The following is a 21,059-nucleotide window of genomic DNA, read 5'->3' as shown; positions in this document are numbered from 1 at the left end:
AGAGAAAAGAAATGCAACCTCCTCCATTCTTCAGAACGCCCCTGAGCGAGGCCACCTAGCCAGCGCTGCTGCGGCGGTTTCTTTTGATTACTGCAGCCTCTCCAGAAAGAACATTTCGAACACCCTGGCAATGAAAGCCTCTCACTCTTATTAATTTTTGGTTGGACACCTGGGTCTTCGAGGGGCCTAGTAAAAAGCTCCTGAAAAACCTGAATAGGTTCTAATTTTAAGAGGCTGCCGTGTGCTATGGGATGGAACTACAGAAATGTGTGTGTGAAAAATGTAGCAACACAAAAGGGGTTGGTGAGCAATGTTTATTGCTCCTCCTTTCACATGTTCCTTCCTAAATCGTGTATGTGGCCTGTGACTTGAAAATGCCTTCTTTGTTTCAGTGTTATTCTTGAACCAGAAAGGTTTAGAGAGTACCTCCTGAAAAAAAAAAACCCAGCAGCCAGTTTTTAAAATAAAACAATCTTACATAAGCCCTAATTACCACTTCAGTATTTGTAGACTAGATCTATATTTGAGGTAGAAAAAAATAACACTTTTTGACAAGGTCTCTGAAAGGAGTGAGGAAAGCCACTATTATTTTAGTAGAAGTGATTTTAAAACCACAAGCTAAATTTTAACGCCAACATGGAATAAATCAATAAGTAGGTTAAAAGTTGGCAGTTAAACTAAAGGAGAAAGCTAAATTAGTAAATGGAATCTTTTTATTTGCAACAAGACAATTTTGTTACATCAATCACACTGGGCCTTATTATTCAAAAACTTTTCAGAAGAGAATTTCATAGGTAGGAATCCCAAGGCCACTGGATGATGGTAGAAATGCCCTCTGGCCCTTTCCTCCTCCTCTTTTCCAATAGAATCTGTGTCCCCTCATGCAGCGAGCTGGTTTTGTGGGAAATCGTGACCGCAGGTTTCAGAGAGCTGCCTCACAGCACGAACCAGCCGGGCACCTGACTCACTGCTTATTTTAGGAACAGGCTCTGCAGGCAGGGCTGCCAGTCCCTGGAGCCTGCTCTCGGAGGGCCTGATGCACTGTCACTTCCGTGGCTGGCCCACTGCTGCCGGCAGGTTCAAGGTGCTCTTCCCTTCCCAGTCGGCTAGCTGCAGCCAGTCAAGTTCATGCCCAGGGAGCAGAACCATGCACTCCCCACCCCTGGAAGCTGGGTTCGAACCCAGAGAGCCTGGCTCCAGAACACACGTGCCCACAATCCTCCTCGTCCCTCTCACACAGCCCCTCAGCTAAGCGGGAATGAAATACTAGTCATAACTACAGTAATACTTAAAGTAACGAGAGTGACATTTACGGCAACTTATAAAATCACAAAAGAAACACAAACAGCCAATAAACAAACACTGAGTTTTCCTGGTCAGCAGAGATTCGCAAACTAAAGCCACAGGACAGGCCCTGGCTGGTGTGCCTCAGTTGGTTGGAGCACCGTCCTGTGCTCCAGGATGGCAGTGGGTTCAATTCCTAGATTGCAGGTTCAGTCCCCGACAGGGCGTGTAGGGGAGGCAGCCAATCGATGTTTCTTTCTCACATCCATGTTTCTCTCTCTCTGCCCGCCCCCTTCCCCCTCTCTAAGATCAATAAACGTGTTTTTAAAAATGTACATTTTCACCTAGCAAACTGTCAAAAAAAAATTAAGTATAACATCCATCTTGTTGAGAATGGTTCCAAATGGTATTATGACAGGGTTATAATTGAAATTATCTTCTTAAAGGACAATTTAGCAGTATTTATTGAAAGTTTGTAAAATGTTGATGTACACACCCCAAAACCCACTTCTAGAAATTCTGTCACAGAAAACAGACATGCACAGAAATAAGGATCTCACTGAAGCATCATTAATAACAGCAAAAGATGAAAAACACCACAACAGTCCAACAATAGAGAACCGAAAATATAAATCTAAGCGTAATTACCCAAATGTCCCTTTGGGGGGAATATTTAGCGATCTGCAAAAACATCCTTAATGTTCTATGTAACGAACAAATTATATATATATATATATATATATATATATATATATATATATATATATATATATATTATGGTCCTAATGTTATAAAAACTAACATATACATGAACAGAAATTAAAGAAATCAAGACAAGAGACATCCAATTCCATTTTTTTGCCTCAAGGCCTTGGTTCCACACAGAAAGGCTCTCGTTTTATAGCTTTCAGGAGATGACTGTGTGAGTTTTAAGAGGTTAACGTTCCTGGATGACTTTTAACTTTGCTTCATTCATGGAGGAATTCACATTGCCCCAAAGCTACACTTAGTTGACTGAAAAATTCAATTTGCTAACATCTATGACCATGCCAGGAAAGAGACAGTAAATTATGTTAAAAGTGTTAATACCGAAAAGTGTGAAGCAAAAGGTGCCACCATCATTCACTTGTGGCTAAAAACGAGCAGAAAGAAATGTGTTTAGATCTTAACTTTCTCCCTTCGTTAACACAAGGCTGTTCTCGGTCCCTCCCTCCACAAAGATGCTACAGCCTACCTCACTGCACTACTATAACTGGTGACTTAAAATACCTTGGACAAGTGCACAGTATAAATAGTACCTAGCGATGCTGCCTTTTCCGTTATCATGGGCGGTAACTCCGTACCCCCCACTGCCAGTGTTTCTGGTGCAGCATCCCCTGCACTGGTGTGGGGGGCCCTGTAGTGTATCGATCGTTCGATCATCTGTGGAGCATTGTGACGCCCCTGTTTCCCAGGAATTCATTTTATGAACAGTTTTTCTATCTCCAGTCCTCATCAATCCACATATAAAATGCTTTGTACATTCAAAATAGGAACCAACAAAGAGGAAAACTAAATGAACACTTTTAGGCTCAAACATATTGCCAAAAGCATCAAGAAAAAAATCTATAAATAAAACAGCAGCTAAAATCTTTTTACACAGTTCTCAAAATGAATCTTTGTAAATCCCTCAGAGAAATTTAAATTACATGAAAACTTTCAAACTCGACAGCCTTAACCCTGTAGCTTATTTTTTTTCTTAGATTCAAAGAGGAAGGGAGAGAAACAAGAGACAGAAAAACATCGATTTACAAGAGAAATATCCATTGATTGCCTCCCACATGTACCACAACCGGGGATCAAACCTGCAACCTAGGTCTGTGCCCTGACCGAGACTGAACCTACAACCTTCTGGTGTATGGAATGATGCTCCAACTAACTGAGCCACCGGGCCAGGGCAATCCAGTAGCTCTCTGTACTCAACCTGTATCCGTCTGAGTTCAGTAATGATGGGTTTTTCTTCCCTCAGTTTTGTCTGTGCCAGGACAGCTTTTTCAAAATTTAAAATGAAACTCTAAACTGAAAAGAACTTTTCCACAATGCAAGGCAAAACTGGACTCCTCTTCCCCGATTGTTAAAGAAACTAAAATAGCTTCTTTAAACGAATGACCCATGTCCCTTCCTCATAAAGCACAGAAAAGGAGCTAAATTTCTTCACATTTCTGTTTAATTTCCCACCTATGGGATTTGGATTTCAAATTCTCTAAGAAGTAACTGAATGTGGACTTAGTCATTCAGTAACAGAAACACTGTGCATTAATGTTACATTTCAGAAGCCAAATCGGAGAGGTGACCTTGGACATGAATGGTTCTGTTTTCTTCATGGAATGAACCACAGAGTAAAAACCTATGACTTTCTACCAGTTAAGTCATTCTCAGTTTCTAACCTTTCATTGATTTTTTCCCCAAATTAACCAAATGTTTCCCACTATTACATCCAAAAACAAGCAGAACATACTTTTTCTTGAGTCTGAAAATTTAATAAGGCAAATCTGTCACAAGGAAGGAGTCCAAACACCTGCAGACTAATCGTATTTACATGGAACCGTGTTTTCGTCTTAAGGAAATACGGAAAAATCTATTTTTGAATCCTTTAGTCCCGAAATAACCCTGGTGTGCCCACAGCTAAGCAGCAATCATCAGCCAGCAGCTGAGGCCCCTTTATTCATGTCGTTCCTCCTGCTCCCAAATGAACAACAAAAGTTACTTTCATTAAAAAGAGGTCAAGATGAATATTCAGCAGAAGCAGGTTCCGTGGGAGGACGAACTTCGGGAAAAATAAAAAAAGATCAGCAACTGACCGATGCTCCATTTAAAACACGATGGCAGAGGGAGGCCAGTTGTCCCCCGCCACCCCCCCCCCCAGGTACAGTTTCCCTTCCGCGATTTCGGTTCCCTGCACTGAACTGCGGTCTGAAACTATGAAATGAAAAATTCCAGAAACAAGCAACTCATAGTTTTAAACTGTGTGCCCATCTGAGTAGCGTGATGAAATCTCACACCACCCGGCTCTGTCCTGCCTGGGACGGGGGTGTCCCTACACTGTAGATGGTCCCTGCATGTAGGTCACTTAGTAGTGGGACTGGCAATCAGATCAACTGCCACAGCATCGCACGGCTTGGGTTCAATCACCCTTGTTTTACTAAATAATACCACAGACACATAACTTTTATTACAGCATGTGTTATAACTGTTCTATTTAATTATATTACTTATCGTTGTTAATCTCTTACTATGCCTAACTTATAAATGAAACTTTATCATAGGTATGCCTATAAGAAAATACGTATTACACGGCCAAGATGGAGGCGTAGATGCAAACACTGTGCCTCCTCGCACACCCAAAATTAAGGACAACAAAGATTTAGAAACAAAAACACAACCAGAACAGACAGAAAATTGAACTGTACAAAGTCTGACAACCATTCAACCAGACCAGTAAGAGGGGCAGAGTCAGCAGCCGGTGGAGAGGGGTCACAGCAGGAAAAGGTGGTGGATGCCTGACCCAGGTGCAGGGAGGAAACCAGCAGAGTGCACAAGGTGGTTGGCTGACCTTGGTCACACATTCGTGCACAGATAAACTAGGCAAAAACTGGCAGTGAGACAGACCTCACAACCCAGGGTCCCAGTGCCGGAAAATAAAGCCTAAAAGCACCGATTAAAAAGGTGCCAGGAGAGACTCCCAGCCTCACAGGAGAGTTCGTGGGACAGACCCACAGGGTCCTAGAATGTTCACAAGCCCATCCACTGGGAACCAGCACTAGAAGGGCCCAATTTGCTTGTGAGAAGTGGCAGAGGGGACTGAAATCCAAGAGAGAGAGGAGCAAGCGCCATTGTTCCCTCTCTGACCCCGCCCCCATATACAGCGTCACAACCCAGCAACTGGGTTGCCCAGCCCTGGTGAACACCTAAGGCCCTGCCCCTCATATGTAACAGGGGTGACCAGACCAAAAAATCATGGCTCAAACGAAAGAACAAATCAAAGCCCTAGAGCCAATACTTTTAAGCGATCAAGAGATAGCTAACCTATTAGATGCACAGTTCAAAGCACTGGTGATCAGGATATTCACAGAATTGGTTGATTTTGGTTGCAAATTAGATGAAAAAATGAAGGCTACACTAAGCGAAATGAAGAAAAATGCACAGGGAACCAATAGTGATGGGAAGGAAACTGGGACTCAGATCAACAGAGTGGACCAGAAGGAAGAAAAAAATGACCAAACAGAAAAGAATGAAGAAACAGAAATTCAAAAAAATGAGGAGAGGCTTAGGAACCTTCAGGACATCTTTAAACATTCCAACACCCAAATTATAGGGGTACCAGAAGGGGGAAAGGCACAGCCACCAGTGGAAAACTTATTTGAACAAATAATAAAGGAGAATTTCCCCAATCTGGCAAAGGAAATAGACTTCCAGGAAATCCAGGAAGCTCAGAGAGTCCCAAAGAAGTTGGACCCACGGAGGAACACACCAAGGCACATTACAATTACATTAGCCAAGATTAAAATGAAGAAGAGAATCCGAGAAGCAGCAAGAGATAAGGGGACAGTCACCTACAAAGGAGTTCCCATCAGACTGTCGGCTGATTTCTCAAAAGAGACCTTACAGGCAAGAAGGGACTAGAAAGAAGTATTCCAAGTCATGAAATGCAAGGACCTACATCTAAGATTGCTGTATCCAGCAAAGCTTTCATTTAGAATGGAAGGACAGATAAAGTGCTTCTCAGATAAGGTCAATTCATCATCACCAAACCCTTATTATATGAAATGTTAAAGGGACTTATCTAAGAAAAAGAAGATAAAAAAGATGAACAGTGAAAGGACAGCAAACTCACAGTTATTAACAACCACACCTAAAACAAAAGCAAACTAAGCAGACACCTAAAACAGGAGGGAAACCACAGAAATGGAGATCACATGGAGGGTTAGCAACAGGGGAGTGGGAGGAGGAGAGAGGGTAAAAAAGTACAGAGAATAAGTAGCATAGACAGTAGGTAGAAAATAGACAAGGGGAGGGCAAGAATAATATGGGAAATGTAGAAGCTAAAGAATTTATAACACATGGACATGAACTAAAGGGAGGGAATGTGGGTGGGAGGGAGTGTGCAGGGTGGAGGGGAATGAAGGGGGGGAATGGGACCACTGTAATGGCATAATCAATAAAATATATTTTTAAAAAAGGAAAATACACATTACATAAGAGGAAGCAACTCCATGCAACTCAACCTAATAAAACGACAGATTTTTATGAACCTTCCTTTCTTCAAGATGCCCCTAATGCTTCCCTTAAAAGTCATCATAGTTTTTGCATAATGTACGGGTTCAACATAATTTAGGTTGGTGTCGATAACCTTTACATATTAGGTAAGTTACTAATGAAGCACTACATGGTCAAACACAATCTTGGCTGGTTTTTAGGTAATGCACTAAGATCTCAGAAACTGATGGCATCGTGGCATTGCCGTTCTTTTGGCCCTCAAGAACTCTGCAGGACAGGCTCGGGTGGGGAGGGAGTGCCCTGCTAGGTCCAACCACTACCTCATGCTGTGGGCATCAGGCTGGGTGATACAGTGAGAACAAGATGCCGTACAGAAGCTGGGGCTCTAACATGAAGTGATTTGTCCAAGGTCACAAAGCTAGTGAGAGGCAAGAATGTGATCATTAATCTCACAGTCTGTTTACAACAAAGAAAAAAAGAGGACTTCCTCCCCGACGTGGTCTTTCCCGTCCCCTGACTCTGACTCACCACACACACGCGCCTCCCTCCCAGACCTCTCCCCCCAGCGCTGCGCGCACATGCCCACCCAGGCCTGCGACATCCCCTTTCGCAGGCCCAAGAGCTCCTCCCACAAACGAGATTCCTCCCAGTCTCCTAGTCTCAGTGAGGGACCCGCCAGGGCTCCAGTCAGGCCTGGGGCTCATTCTACTCCCTGCCCTTCCTCCACCCCCACATCCACAATCAAGGCATTGGCCAGTCTGACAGATTCCTCTTCCAGACACCGCACGGCTCAGTCCTACCCCCCACCCCGGCCACCTCGCCTCCCTTGAGATCCGTAAAACCCAATCCACAGCGACCCCCTCACCTAAAACCATGACCCTTCCGTTTGCACTTAAAAAGTCCAAGCTTCTTCTACCAGAGGCGACACAGCTGCCTCCCTACACGCTCAGAGCCCCACCGTTCTCCCTCCTGATGAAGCATCACAGACACAAAGCCCTGGCCTTGTCATGACAGGGCAGCAGCAGGTGGGGTCAGGGTGTCACCTGAGTCTCCCAGGTGCCCTTGTCATGAAGCCACCCAACTTCCTAGTGGCCTGCTCCCAGAAACTCACCCAGCTCTCGGTTTTCTCTTTTGTCATGTTGTAATAAAACTGCTTGTCTTCATATCATATCTTATGGTTAAGAGGATCAAATAAGACGATACAAAATTAAATGCTTCAAAAACCACGATACAAACAAACGTGAAAGGCATGCCACCACAGACACGGTGCTTAAGTACCGAGTTTCCCGAGCCTTCGTTTACGAGAGGAGTTGAATGACTCTAGCTGAAATAATCCACGTCTGTCTCCCATCCCATTTGGCTGGCTGACCCTTCCTAATGCTTAAGAGAACTGCGGCTAGACCAGAAAGCACAGAGCTGGCAACCCTGGTTCACTCCCCGATCTCAGGCTTCACCTTGCCAACAAGTTAAGAAACAACCACGTAAAAACCTTATAAATGTGTTTCTGACTAAAAAGGAAACGGGAAGCTAAAAGCCACAATGTGGAAGGCTGAGAAATCAGCCTCGCCAGGGCCAGTCTCCCCACACCTCTTCTTCCTCCTTCTTTCCAGGATGCGGAGGGTACGGCTCCAAAGGAAATGAAAAACCCGGGCTGTCGGGTCCTTCCCAACCGCAGGGCACAGGACGAATCCAACCGTGGGCCACTCCGTGGCTTCTGGAAACTCTGCCAGCCAGCAGGAGCTGCCACCCATGTGCGGAGCACTGGCGGGGTGAAAAAGCCCTCACACAGTCATCCCAGGCACCACACCCACCTGGCTCACCTGGCTGTGCACCTGGGTACAGGAAAGACTGGCTGGCTCTCAAGTTCGAGATCAGGCCAATGGGCCAGAAAAAGCGATGTGCTTCTGATGAAGGGAGCCCACCAACGGCAACGATGCTGAAGCTGGATTTACTGACAAAGGTGCAGACTCTGAAGAGAGTACCCCAACCGTGCCGCGTGAACCGTGTGCTGCATCTGACCTTCCTTTCTTCAAGGTCGCCCCCTCAGAGCCCTACCAAACTGTGTGGTCATCTCACTACTGCTACAGAAATTCGTGTTATTCTATGGCACATTCATTGGTTCTCTTCAATGACTTATTGTATTTTGGCTCTACTTAAGTTTATTGGTTCTTTAAGAAATAACACTGAGTTGACATTTAATATATTCAAACTACAGACACGGAAACCAAGGATCCGCAAATTTTTCTGTAGAGGGTCAGGTAACATTTTCCTCTGTCTGGGCTACAAAGCCCTCTTTGTCCGTCATTCTTTTCTTCCCCCCAACAACCCTTTAATATATAGAAACAGTTGTAGCTCTTAAGCAGCACAGAAGGAGGCCATGGGCTGTAGCTTAGCAACATTTTTGTAAATAATAACTGTGAACTAATGGTTTATACAGAACATCCACAGTTACACACAATATAAAATCAGCCTTTCATTTAAAATAAATCATGCTGGCCCTGGCCAGGGGGCTCACTTGGTTGGGGGGGTCACCCCATACACTAAAAGGTCGATTCCCCCAGTCACTTGATCCATGTTTCTCTCTCGCATCGATGTTTTTCTCTCTCTCTCAAATCAATAAACATCCTCAGGCGAGGGCTAAAAATCAATCAATCAATTGATTAATTAATTAAAGCACACTGGATCGACAGGCTTCCTTTTCCTTAAACAGGTACTAAAACGAGGACTGCCTATAGCAGAGAAGGCTGGAGACGATGCCCTATTTTTCATGAGGCAAAAAATTCTGCCCAGATATTTTTCTCCCCCCAACCCTGGGTGGTCAAGGATAAAAGATGCTCACTGTGAAATACTGAAGCATCACTTTAGATGAACACAATGCAGGTTAATGTGACACAAATTTGTGAAGCCTCCACACTTATAGATACAAAGACAAAAAGCCAAAAATAGTAAGAATCAAACTCAATAATGCATCAAAAAGAGGGACGTATGGTATGAAGATGACTTGCTTTTAGGATCTCTGCACTGGTATCCTAATGGAGAAGGGCACCGAGACTGGGGGAGGAGACAGCACACAAAGGACCCCCCGCAGCGGGGACTGCTGCCCCCCAGTGCCCTGCAGCCCGTCGTCCCTGAGATCCTGTCACTCTCTCCGCAGTCGCTGCGTCGTTACCAAGCAACAAGAAAGAAAATGTCAGGATTAGTACTCAGCTTAATGTATTTTTATCATCAATAAATCATACTTCCATTCTGCTGTTAGTCTGGATGTACGTGATGACTAGACTTATACTTAGTCATCTACAAGAGTTTACCAAAAGTGCAGTGGAGTGAACACTGGACACTCACCCAGTCCGTGGTTTTTCAGGTTTTCCTGCTTCTTCAGTAGAAACAGCCAATATCAACGCAATGGTAATATTGTGACTGATACAGTTATTTTGCCAAAATACTCAACTCCGATGTGCCTTCATTACCATTCGATAACTATTTTTAAACTAATGCTGCATTTGATGGAAATTCAAGGAAATAAATTGTCTTCAAATACCTGGGTACTTGAAACAAGCAAAGTCAATCACTTCATTTAGTTTAGTTGTACGAGGTTATTATCACCTTATCTGCCAAAGCCTTCTCTGTCTGGCTAAATCTGTAGCAAAAGAGGGTGCGGGCAGCTCTTTCAGGGTGATTCAGTAATTAATTTAAAAAAATGAGCCTGGCTGGTATAGCTCAGTGGATTGAGCATAGGCCTATGAACCAAAGGGTCGCAGGTTTGACTCCCAGTCAGGGCACGTGCCTGGGTTGCAGGCCAGGTCCCCAGTGGGGGCCATGTGAGAGGCAACCACACATTGATGATTCCCTCCTTCCCTTCCACTCTCTACAAATAAATAAAAATCTTTCAAAAAGTGAAATACAAAAGCACGAATAAAATCTTACATAGAAAACAACAAAAGAAATGTAAATTGAAGATACTGCATAACTTAACAGATCTAAAAATGAGTCAATATAAATGATACCCTTCGCTCAGCACACACCCCCCAAAATGTAACGCTGGGAAGGGGACTGCATTCTGTTTCAGGATGAAGGCTCCCCAGGTTCACGGGGGGTTGGTGGGAAGAAGATGTGCCTCCTTTTTGTGCTATATCCAACGGGTCTCCTACCCTCTACACAACAACAAAGAAAACTGCCGAGTATTTGACTCCACAGGCCCACGTGGATGGGGCAGAGAGCTGGGCCAAACAGCTCCCTGGTGACTGTCTGCACCCTGCTAGCTGACCGACACAGTGAGCCCCGCCAGGTAAATACCACAGGGCAGTGACAGGCGTTTGACATGCCATGCTTGACCCCGTGAATGTCAAATCTGACATTTGGGCCAAGTTCTCGTAAATATCACGTCTCCGCATGTCAATCAGAGAACTCTGCGTGTGAATAAATGCCACACTGGCATGAGCAGTGATTGCTTATGTGTGGCTGTGTGTGTTGGAAACTGAATCTAATGAAATTTCTCAACATGGTTAGAAGTATTTAAGTGGATAGAAGCTTTAATTTTTTCCCCATTTTATACTTTTTCCCCTTTAATGTCTCTTGGGAAAACTATGAGTTTCGCTGCTTTTGAAACTGTAATATCAAAGGCATTAGCAATCTAAAGACTAGGAATGAAAGAAGTTTGGGAGGAAAGGAGTTATGTTTACCTTTCAGCATTTTCCTTTTCTCCAACACAGGAAGGAAGCTAAGCAAAATCCCTAGACTCCTGGAACATTAATTGGCCTGCCTGCTGGAAATTAAATGTTCACAGGATTCACTGAAGTGGTTAAAATCCTGCGTGTTCCCACCTTCTACTGTAAACAGAAACAACAGCCCCTTTGATCAGTTCTGCTAAAATAATCCACGAGGAGCTATCAAGGCGAGTTCACTGAACAGGGCCAGAGAGCCTCAGAGCCCGGGCAGCTCCAATCTCCAAGTCACGTCTTCATGCTCCACGTTTCCAAGTCAGGTCTAGGCCTAATCACCTCTTGGGAACTACTGCAAAATGAACTAAAAATACAAATTATATTTCACATAGCCTCGGGAGACGATACTACCGTTACTCTCAAGAAAATTACCCTCCTGAAAGAATCTGCAGCCCACCACCGCGCACTCCAGAAACCAGAGGGTGTCGGTCGGCCCCACGGCTCAAACCCAGGGATGCTCCTGCCTCGGGTCTTCACACCCACCAGCCCGTCCATCCAGTCCTTCTGCTGCTGGACCGCCACCGTCAGACACTAAGGAGCAGGTGCTGTGGAGCCGGTGGGGTGTGGGGGGAGGTCTTTACTCAAGTCATCTCAGAAAGGCCTGTTTACTGACTGCGCAATCTAAAATTTCAGTTTCTTCTCCTGACGTGGCATGTCCACTCTCCTGCTTTGTTTTTCCTCCTTAACACTCATCAGCCCCAATGTGCTATGTGTTCCACTCACTCATTGTACCTAACGGCTGCCTTGACCATCAGAACAGCCTCCACCAGGGCAGGGATTTTGCTGCTTTGTTTGCTGCCGTGTCTCCAGAACTTAGAATAGTGCTGGGTGTACTAGAATGTTTTATCTTTCCTCAAAACAGAGTAGTAACACCTGGTGCTTGTTAAACAATAACAGAGGAGGAGAAAGTGTGAGGCGGGGGATGGACAGGCAGCAGTGACCACGGACTGGCTGGACACTGGAGCAGGGTCACGGGCTCAGAAGGGTTCGCTGTGCTCCCGTTTACCACTGTGCGTGTTCACCATCTTCCCTGACAAACATTAAAGAGAAAAATGCCTAATATCATCCACACTGCAGTCTTCACCTTGCATCACCCACCAATCAGGAACAACATGTCTCTGCTTAGCAGGACGACAGATGTCCCCTGATCCTGTCCCCGAGCTACTCGTCCAAGGGGAGATGGCAGGAGGCAGGCATTGGCACAGAACACAGAAGTCACAGTGCCTGAAGCTTGGCTCTCGTAACAAAAAAAATCTTAAGGTACCCATGTGGAAAATAATTTCCCACATGTCCATACCTTGTGACTTAGAAATTTTTTTAAAGCAAGGGATTACGGGGCACAGAGACAGTGGTCACCCCTGTAGGGAAGGCAGGCAGACGAAAACGAGTATGGACAGTCCTCTGATTCCTACGTTAGGCGGGCACACAGTGCTCCCTTTTTTATGCTGTTTCATAACTCACAAAGACTACGGGGACATCAAATCTGTGTGCGTCAAATACCTCGTGTAAGTGTGTTATACATAAGAGAAATAACTCTTTCACAAGCAAGCATATAAATATACCATAGCGTAAATAAAATTACTTCATTGATGTTGTGATCATGAATATACTTATTTAACTGAAAGCTGAAATTAGCTGAGGAGTCGAAAAGGCCCAGGGTGAACCTTCTGTCTTACAAGCAGCCAAGGCACAAGCCTGAGGCATCGGCCAGGTCGTTTCCTGCCTCGGGGGCCTCAGGTGGCTGGGTCACACGACACTGAAGCCATGGCAGGTTGCTTGCAAGGGACAGTGTCAACAGTCTCCCGAGTGAAGCACCCCGTCCCTCCCTGGAGGTTCTCTATTCTAAGCTGCTTTAAACATATATATAGAGACAGATCACTTCTCCGAGATCAGCACAGGGGCGTGAGTATGCACCCAGGAGACCACCAGGACTCGCAGGAAGCGGAGGGCTCGTTAACGAGACCCTTGGGAAGCCAGACGGAACCCCCGAGAAGACCAGCCAGTCGGCTGCTCCTCGTTAGACGCCGGGAACAACGCGTGCCAACAGCCGCTCCCCGGCCGCTGCTGCACTTGAACGTGTGAAGTTGAACAGGAAAGACGTCACCCACTCACACGGAGGGAAGTCCAGATTTAACTCTGTCTGCTCTAAAAAGAGACCCATCTCGCTGGCGGGAGTGCCGGAACGTGCGCTGCGTGTCCCCACCGCTCCCGAGTGACTCCCGGGTTCCTGCAGGTGGGGAGCGTGAGACAGCCAGCGCTTGCTGAGTCACGGCTTCGTCGTGACACAGGCAGATGGTGTCAGCAACACAAAGCCCATGTTCACGGGGGCTCTGCTCAAGGGGCAACAGACACAATGGATCACGTCTCTGCCTCACACGACTGGTGAGCTTGTTTCCAACACACCTGAAAGGGAAAGTGTTCCGAAAAGGAGTAAGGCCCCTCTTTACAGAAACTAGAAGTAATCCATGAATGTCCAGGGCAGATCCCCTATTTTCTTTAACTCAAGATAGAATTATTGGTTTCTCTCTTTACATAAAAGAGCAACAGACAGCTTATTTGTTCCTTTGCCACCCTACTCCTAAGTACCAAAAATTTAGGATGTCTAAGGACATCATCATTAATATGTTAGATATTCACAGTCCCCACCTCCTTAAACATCGAGTGACAGGCTGTAACCAGGGCCGAACGCTGGGAAGACTCCCGGGGGCAGGGGGCAGTGGCGTCAGGACACAAGCTGTAACTCAGACTCCGTGCTGCAAAGGGCTCCGTGTCCTCGTCTGTCAGAGAAAGGAGGCGAACTCAGGGTTCCGCAGCAGTCTGTCTGAGACACGGGGCGGCCTCCCCGCAACAGCTCCCACCGCTGCATGTTCCGCAGCCCCAGAACTGACAGTCGGTCACCATGTTTAGGGAAAGCTGAGAAAAACTGCAAAGTTCAAAGAGGCTACACAGCAAAACAGAGTCCAGAGGAAGACTGAATGAACCCAGAGGGCGGGGACCACAAGGCGGTGCTTTTCTGAAGGCCGTCTCCAAGGTCAAGGGTACCGGAAGGAAAATACTATAACTGGAATAACTGGCAATGAAGGCCCAGGATAGATCGATATAGTGCTCAAGAACTCCCTGTCTGCTTGAGTCTAACAGTGAGCATTGAATGGGCCGCCTCTGGGTGCTCAATATTTCAGAAATTTGAAATGTGATTCATTTATGATGATTCAAGAGTACTTCCTAAAATAACGGGAGAAAGCAGACCCCCTGGGCTCAGCCTTTCTGTGGTGCTAGCTGAGCTCCATGTAGCATGTAACCTAACCTTCCTGCATTTTAAAGTCCTCATCTGTAAGGTGAGAATAATGGTTCTCACCTCATAGGACTAGTGCGAGGATTAAAATAATGACGATGGACACGAGAAATGCAGTGGTAACTGACGTACAGGGTCCAGCAGAAGTCAGGCTGGACCTTACTCTCACAGAGTGTGGTGGGTAGGGCAATAATACGGGTGTGATAACTTATAGTGTTAATTTGAACATTTCACCTGAAACATCCTATGGTGTGCTCGAGTGCAATATTGTAATGTTACAGAATGACATGCTTATGATTTTGTAATAAAAGATTTTGTCATAAGAAAAGGGTGTTATTTATGCCAGACCTTGTTATCAAAAATACTTGCTTAATGGTAGCTATTACTATTGTTAATATTTAACAGGCAGAAGAGTGTGTAATTTGTGATCTCCAAAGACTCCTCGTCCACACTCCACTCCACAATCGTCCATCACACCGGGCCCTCTGCCGCACAGGGCAGAGCTGGAGGGAGGGACCTCACGGCATCCCTGAGGCCAGGGCGGGTGATGGAGTGCACCACACATGGGACAGAGCAGGAGCAGAGCTCCAGGACAGTCACACTCAGAATAATCCAAAGCCACAAAGTCAAAACAGCCTTTTCATGTCAGAAAACACCCAATCCACTCACTCTCCCCAATTCCAAATTAGTCCCTACTTTTGAGCACACAAGTTCTTCTCCTCCACTCTGAGGACACAAGGGCTGGGTTTCCAATAAGCTCTTGTCTAGGGAGCTGTGTGGCTTCCATTCCTCAGCAGGAAGGACACACTGCACTTCACCCTGATCCTTCTGAGGAAGCTGCCTCGACAACACTGTCTGCACCTGTGCTGCTCGGCATGGGCGTCAGGTGCCACATGGGGCTGCTGCACGGAAACCAAACGTTTACTTCATTTAATTCTCATTCACTGAAAATGTAAGTCACCTGTGGCTAGCGGCTACCATGGTGGACAGGGCAGGGGAGGTCAGCTGGGAATGGCCGCAGTCAGTAGCACGGAACTAGAAGGCCGGTCTGGACAGCAAGGAGCACTGGGATGGGTCACAGGTGTGTGGGCAGGGAGGGACAAGCCTGATCCTGTCTGCAGGCTCAGCTCCAGGGCGCAGTTCCGGTTCCCTTCACCAAGAGAGAACCTCTCTTTTTTTTTTTTTTTTTAAACAATTTTCAGGTTTTTATTTTATTTTTTTTTAATATTTTATTATTTATTTATCTTTAGAGGGGAAGTGGGGGAAGGAGAGAGGGAGAGAAACATCAATGTATGGTTGCCTTTTGTGCGTCCCCTGCTGGGAACTGGCCTGCAGGGAACCGGCCAGGCATGTGCCCTGACTGGGAATCGAACCGCGATCGTGTGGTTCGCAGGCCCGCGCTCAATCCACTGAGCTACACCAGCCAGGGCCGAGAACCTCTCTTTCTAACATCCTCAGTGACTCTCAAATACTTAAGGGTCATTTTCTGCTCTTAGGAGAAATAAGATCGGCGTAAAAGAACCAGATTATAAAAGAAAAAAAAAGAACTTTACCCAGGATAATACATAATGTCCCTTGGTACTCAGAGAATAAATACTGAAGTTTTTATCCTGGAAGTTTTATAAAAGCATGTAAAATCAATGGAGTGTTAAACTATCAATTATTTTAAGCTGTGTTATAGGCCTTGCTTCGGTAATGTTACAGGTGTGTGGAATGGACAGGTCATTAAAATGATTCAGCCAATGATTTTAAAAAAAAACATTACACACAGAGAGTAAACCACATTTTCCATTTTAAGTGAAGAAAATATACTCAAGCCATCACAAAAGAAACTACCGGGTCTGGGTCGAAAGTACCACGTCCCCTGGCGCTTTAGAGACAATGGACCTCATTGTCTCGGGAGGAACAGGACTGCAACACATGATTGCTCCAAAAACACCACTGTGCTGCCTCTGTGAAACTGCCCCGGCCCTGAGCAGTGGAAGCAAAAACGTCATGTACAACGCCGCCTCCACCGTGAGAAGATTCAGGAACACACATCCTCGTTTCCAGGTCCCCGGGTGGGTTCCTACAAATCCTTCCCAAGGGAAAACTGTCCCGACCTACCATGAAAATTTATTTCCAAGATGATCCTCAGAGCCTTGCTTTAAGAGGCATTTTGGGTGCGCTCTCATGCCCTTCCCTCCCCACCCCCCACCAAGTTACCTTTGCCCCTCTCCCTCTCTCTCCCTCCCTCCCTCCCTCCCTCTCTCTCCCTCCCTCCCTCTCCCTCCCTCTCTCTCTCTCTCTCTCTCTCTCTCTCTCCAAGGCCCTTCTCTCTACCTCTGTACTTGTTTCCTGAGCCTACACAGCCCAGCTGGTTCACGTCTGCTTTCTCTGTAACTTTCTAAATAAACTTTCTCTTGTAACTTAACAAAAAGAATCATTTCAAAGTCTCCTTTGGGGTTCAAATGTGTGTAACCAGAATGGTAGGGTTTTAAGATAAGCCCCTTTTCCTACCACGGAGCTTTAACCCCAGGAAAGCTCTAGAATTCTTCATGTCTCTCCCAAATTCTGAGATGCCCAAAGCGGAGCTGGTTACTGCCTTAATTCAACTGCTCTGAATTGAACCAAACACTCACTTGCATTGTTCTCCTTCTTCCTTAAAGAATTCCCAGAATCTAACGCAGTAAGAACGCACTTCTCCTGATACAAATAATTATTTTCCTGGGGATCTGTACACAAAAATCCATCCTGGGACTTCACCCAAGAAGATCTGTTTTACTCAAGTCCCATCATGACGTGCTTCCCACAGAGAGACTCCAGCAACCGGAAGGCTACCATCACGGCAAAATTCAATGGCCGCATATTTAAATAGAACTCTTCCATTTCAAAACAGAAAAGCTCTCATCACTTGTCCTCCAGAAAACAAAGGAACTGCTGTACATTTTCTTGAACTAGACATAGACAACATCAAGTTAAAAGTTAGCAGCAGAAAAAGAGAGAACCTCTCTGCTCTTACCTCTACCACGGTGGTCTGTGCAGCTTTGCACATGGGCAAGTTGAAGTTCCGTGCACTTTTCCTGCGTGGGGGTGGAGGGTAATAAGACCAACAATCAGAAGTGCCTCCTTCAGCTTTAATTACAGACTAAAAGAACTTCCATAGGCTAAGATTCTATGAATCTTTTCAAGAGTATATCATACCTTTTGTTAGTAAAGTTTTTTTTCAACATTTTAATTTTTCAATTAGTTTACCTTCAATGAAAGTTTTATAAATATTGTATAAGTAAAAACAATATAATACCCACTTCATTCAATTATAGAGTTTTTTCATGGGGATGAGGAAAGGAGGAACTATTTTTTATGTTCAATATACAGATTTTACACAGATAAATAAGATGGGTATTAATACATGTATTTGAAACTGAATCCATTAAATCGTTTAACTGGGGTGCCATTTTGTTTCTATAGTTCAATGGTTCATGAAACTTGCTCCTATTAAAATATTAAGGAAAAGAAGCAAGCATTTCATGTGAGAAGATATAGCAATTATATTCCCTATTAAAGAGAAGCCTATTGCTGGAATGAAATGAAACATTCACTGGGAATTTGTGAGTCACCGATAAAGATCACTCCAGAGAACCAATTTCTAATGACATTTTTGAAAGTCTAACGCCTACATGAGACCCTGAGGCATAAAAATTTCAAGAAGGTGCCAATTTTGCTGACGCGTTCGCATTTCCAAGTTTCTAAATTGATGCACTTCCTCTAATCATAAAAATTTAAATACATTTTTGTTTCTGAGAGTGTAAATTAAGGGCAAAATTTCTTCGCTGAAGGGAAATAAGTTTCCAGCACTTTTAAGCTGCCAATGTTTACTTCTTCACTCGGATTTGAGGACAGGTGCGAGGGCAGGCGTGTCGGAGAGAGGAGCCCTGTGGGGCTGTCACACATTCCTGCTGGATTCCGCCTGAGGGCCAGCATCACAAGCTCGCGGGCAGAGCCGCCAGAGGCAGGGCTGGCAGGGTCTCCCAGGTAACTGTGGCCTGGACACACCTCTGTACCAGTCGTCCCACTAAACGTGAAGGTCATCCTATCAGCATCTTAAGAATCTAGGTTACCTGACCACTGGTGATAAACACACTCATTTCCCACCAAAGCTCAATGTCTATTTGAACCACAGGCACCAAGTCCGTGCTTATAGTAACAGCCCTCACGCAGCCTTCAGACACCAGAGCCAGGCAACGGAGTACAGGGCAGACTGGTGGAAATACTTTAAACAATCCATTTACCTTTGCTACTACACAGTTTCATTATTGTTTTTAAAAAGATTTTATTTATTTATTTTTAGAGAGTAGAAGGGAGGGAGAAAGAGAGGGAGAGAAATATCAATGTGTGGTTGTCTCTCACACGTCCCCTACTGGGGACCTAGCCCATAACCCCAGGCATGTGCCCTGACTGGGAATCTAACTGGCCACCCTTTGGTTCGCAGCCTGTGCTCAATCCACTGGGCTATGCCAGCCAGGGCTCATTATTCTCTTTTTAAAACAGCAACCCAGCTTAGGAAATATTACACCAAAGTGCCAAGTTCAATAGACATGAAGCAAAATGTCCTCTGTAACTGCCCAAATTAGCTGTCATTCCAAAAATGAGTTGAATTCGAGAAACCAAATATAGTATTAATATTAAGTTCTTCAGAAATGAACAAAAACAACATGAGAATGACCCCCGAGACTTGAACTGTGTTTGCACGAAAATGCATTTGATTTGGTAAAGGTAAAAATCTGCTAACTAAACATAGTTAATGACAGTAGGGTGAGAAAAAATAATTTCTGTAACCTCATAGGTGAAGTTTCTAATACCAAACATTTTGAAAGTCTTATTTTGAAAACTTTATGTGTATTTTAAATTATGGTGTAATTTAAAAAAACAACTATATAATTTATAAATCCAAAATATTAAATACCTGGCATTAAGAAAGCTTAGGGTGATCAAAAGGTTTTAAAACCTATTAAGCCTGTGGATTAGTATCTTTAGCTACCCAATGAATGAAAAAGAAAAGTCAGGATTATTAAGGTTAAACAGCTTTGCAGACAAAACCTTTATAAGCATTTTGTCTCCAATCACACTGGAAAAGGCCTGACCTAAGTAAGTATTAGCAACACTTTTCCCAAATATTAAAGTAACTTACACATTTTAAGACTGGGTTACTAAAAAAAGTGCGTTTAGTTTTTTATGTAAAATAAAAGACATGTTTTTCATTTTCACCAGTAACTACTGATTTGGCCATTTTAGGTGTGTTGTCTCTCTCCCACACGATACAAGTTGATTGTTCTCTGTCTTGACTTGATCACTATCAACTTCAAATTGTCTACCTGACCGTGGAGCATCGTCCAGTAGGAAATCTCCAGTGTGAAACTTCACAAACCACTTTTGATACATTCTATCAGTCACAGAACCTTCTCCATACCTTGCACAAATTTTTGTGTGTGTTTCAAACATTGCATCTTTACCTTTCTTGAAATAATAAAGCACAATATGCCAAAAATGTTGCTTATTTTCTTCCACCTTCAATGTTAAGATGGCTACACAAAAATTCACCAATTTTCCTGGGGGTTTTTAATGCAAGCTGATATAACAGCTATCACAAAACAATCTAACAAAATTGTTTTGAATGAAGTTCAAGATAACTAAGCGCTACTTGAACCATCTTACAGAAAAAACCAAATGGACTTTTTGGCCAACCCAATTGCAATATCAAAATTAAATATAACTGTGTACTTTTCTCAGATTTTCAAAGCATGTCAATATTATAACTAGTCTGATGACTAAAATTTACAGGGGGAAACATAATTTATATGTGAATAAACGCAACAGTAAATAGATTCAAATAGTTAACAAGCAGAACAATGCCGACATCAACCAATCAAAACAGACTCCCCAAAGTACTCCAAACCAGAGAGCCACTGTTCACACACACACACATGCACATGGGTATGTTTGACCTCGAGCCATTTTAAAATGAAGCTTTAAATACCAAACACATGAAGATACCCATGAGCCGTCAAGTGGCTGAAATGCATCCCACTAATATTTTTTCAACCCGTCCCACTACCTGAAGATGACGTTTCCTGCACGGTCGGCCTTCCAGGCTTTCACCAAGGCAAAGTCCCCTGTGATCGCTTCCTCCAAAATGAAGTGCTGACCGTTGAACTCTCTCACCTGCGGGAGATGGAGAGGACATGGTCAGGTATTTGCGTGGCCCGTCTGATCATGACAGGCACTCTGACAGAGGCGGCTACAGGGGGCGACAGCTTAGTGAGGCCAGGTTTCCCAGAGAGGAGAGTCCAGAGACCCCCAGGATGAGCGGTGGGGGTGACGGGGACTGTGCCAAAGTGCTGGAAGGGAGAACCTGGAACAGCATGTGCAAAGGCTCAGTGACCAGCGAGAGCTCGGTCAGTCCGAGGAACTGAGGTGTTGGCAGGGTTTGCTTGTATTCATGTTATCACTCGGACCCACAGTTTACAGAC

General features: G+C 44.7%; 1 protein-coding gene across 1 annotated transcript in view; it reads right to left on the bottom strand.

The window, feature by feature from the left end:
• Positions 1-21,059, bottom strand: part of OXCT1 (3-oxoacid CoA-transferase 1) — a 135,470-nt gene that overhangs the window by 89,615 nt on the left and 24,796 nt on the right. Inside the window, exons 6-7 of the mRNA XM_037138521.2 lie at positions 20,645-20,751; positions 17,552-17,612 (exon numbers count right to left, since the gene is read on the bottom strand). Coding sequence (XP_036994416.2) covers positions 17,552-17,612; positions 20,645-20,751 — 168 coding nt within the window. The remainder of the gene's footprint in view (positions 1-17,551; positions 17,613-20,644; positions 20,752-21,059) is intronic.

Source organism: Artibeus jamaicensis, unplaced genomic scaffold, assembly GCF_021234435.1.
Source record: "Artibeus jamaicensis isolate MK-2021 breed Jamaican fruit bat unplaced genomic scaffold, CSHL_Jam_final scaffold_369, whole genome shotgun sequence".
Taxonomy (NCBI): domain Eukaryota; kingdom Metazoa; phylum Chordata; class Mammalia; order Chiroptera; family Phyllostomidae; genus Artibeus; species Artibeus jamaicensis.
This window is presented reverse-complemented; position numbering and strand designations above follow the sequence as displayed.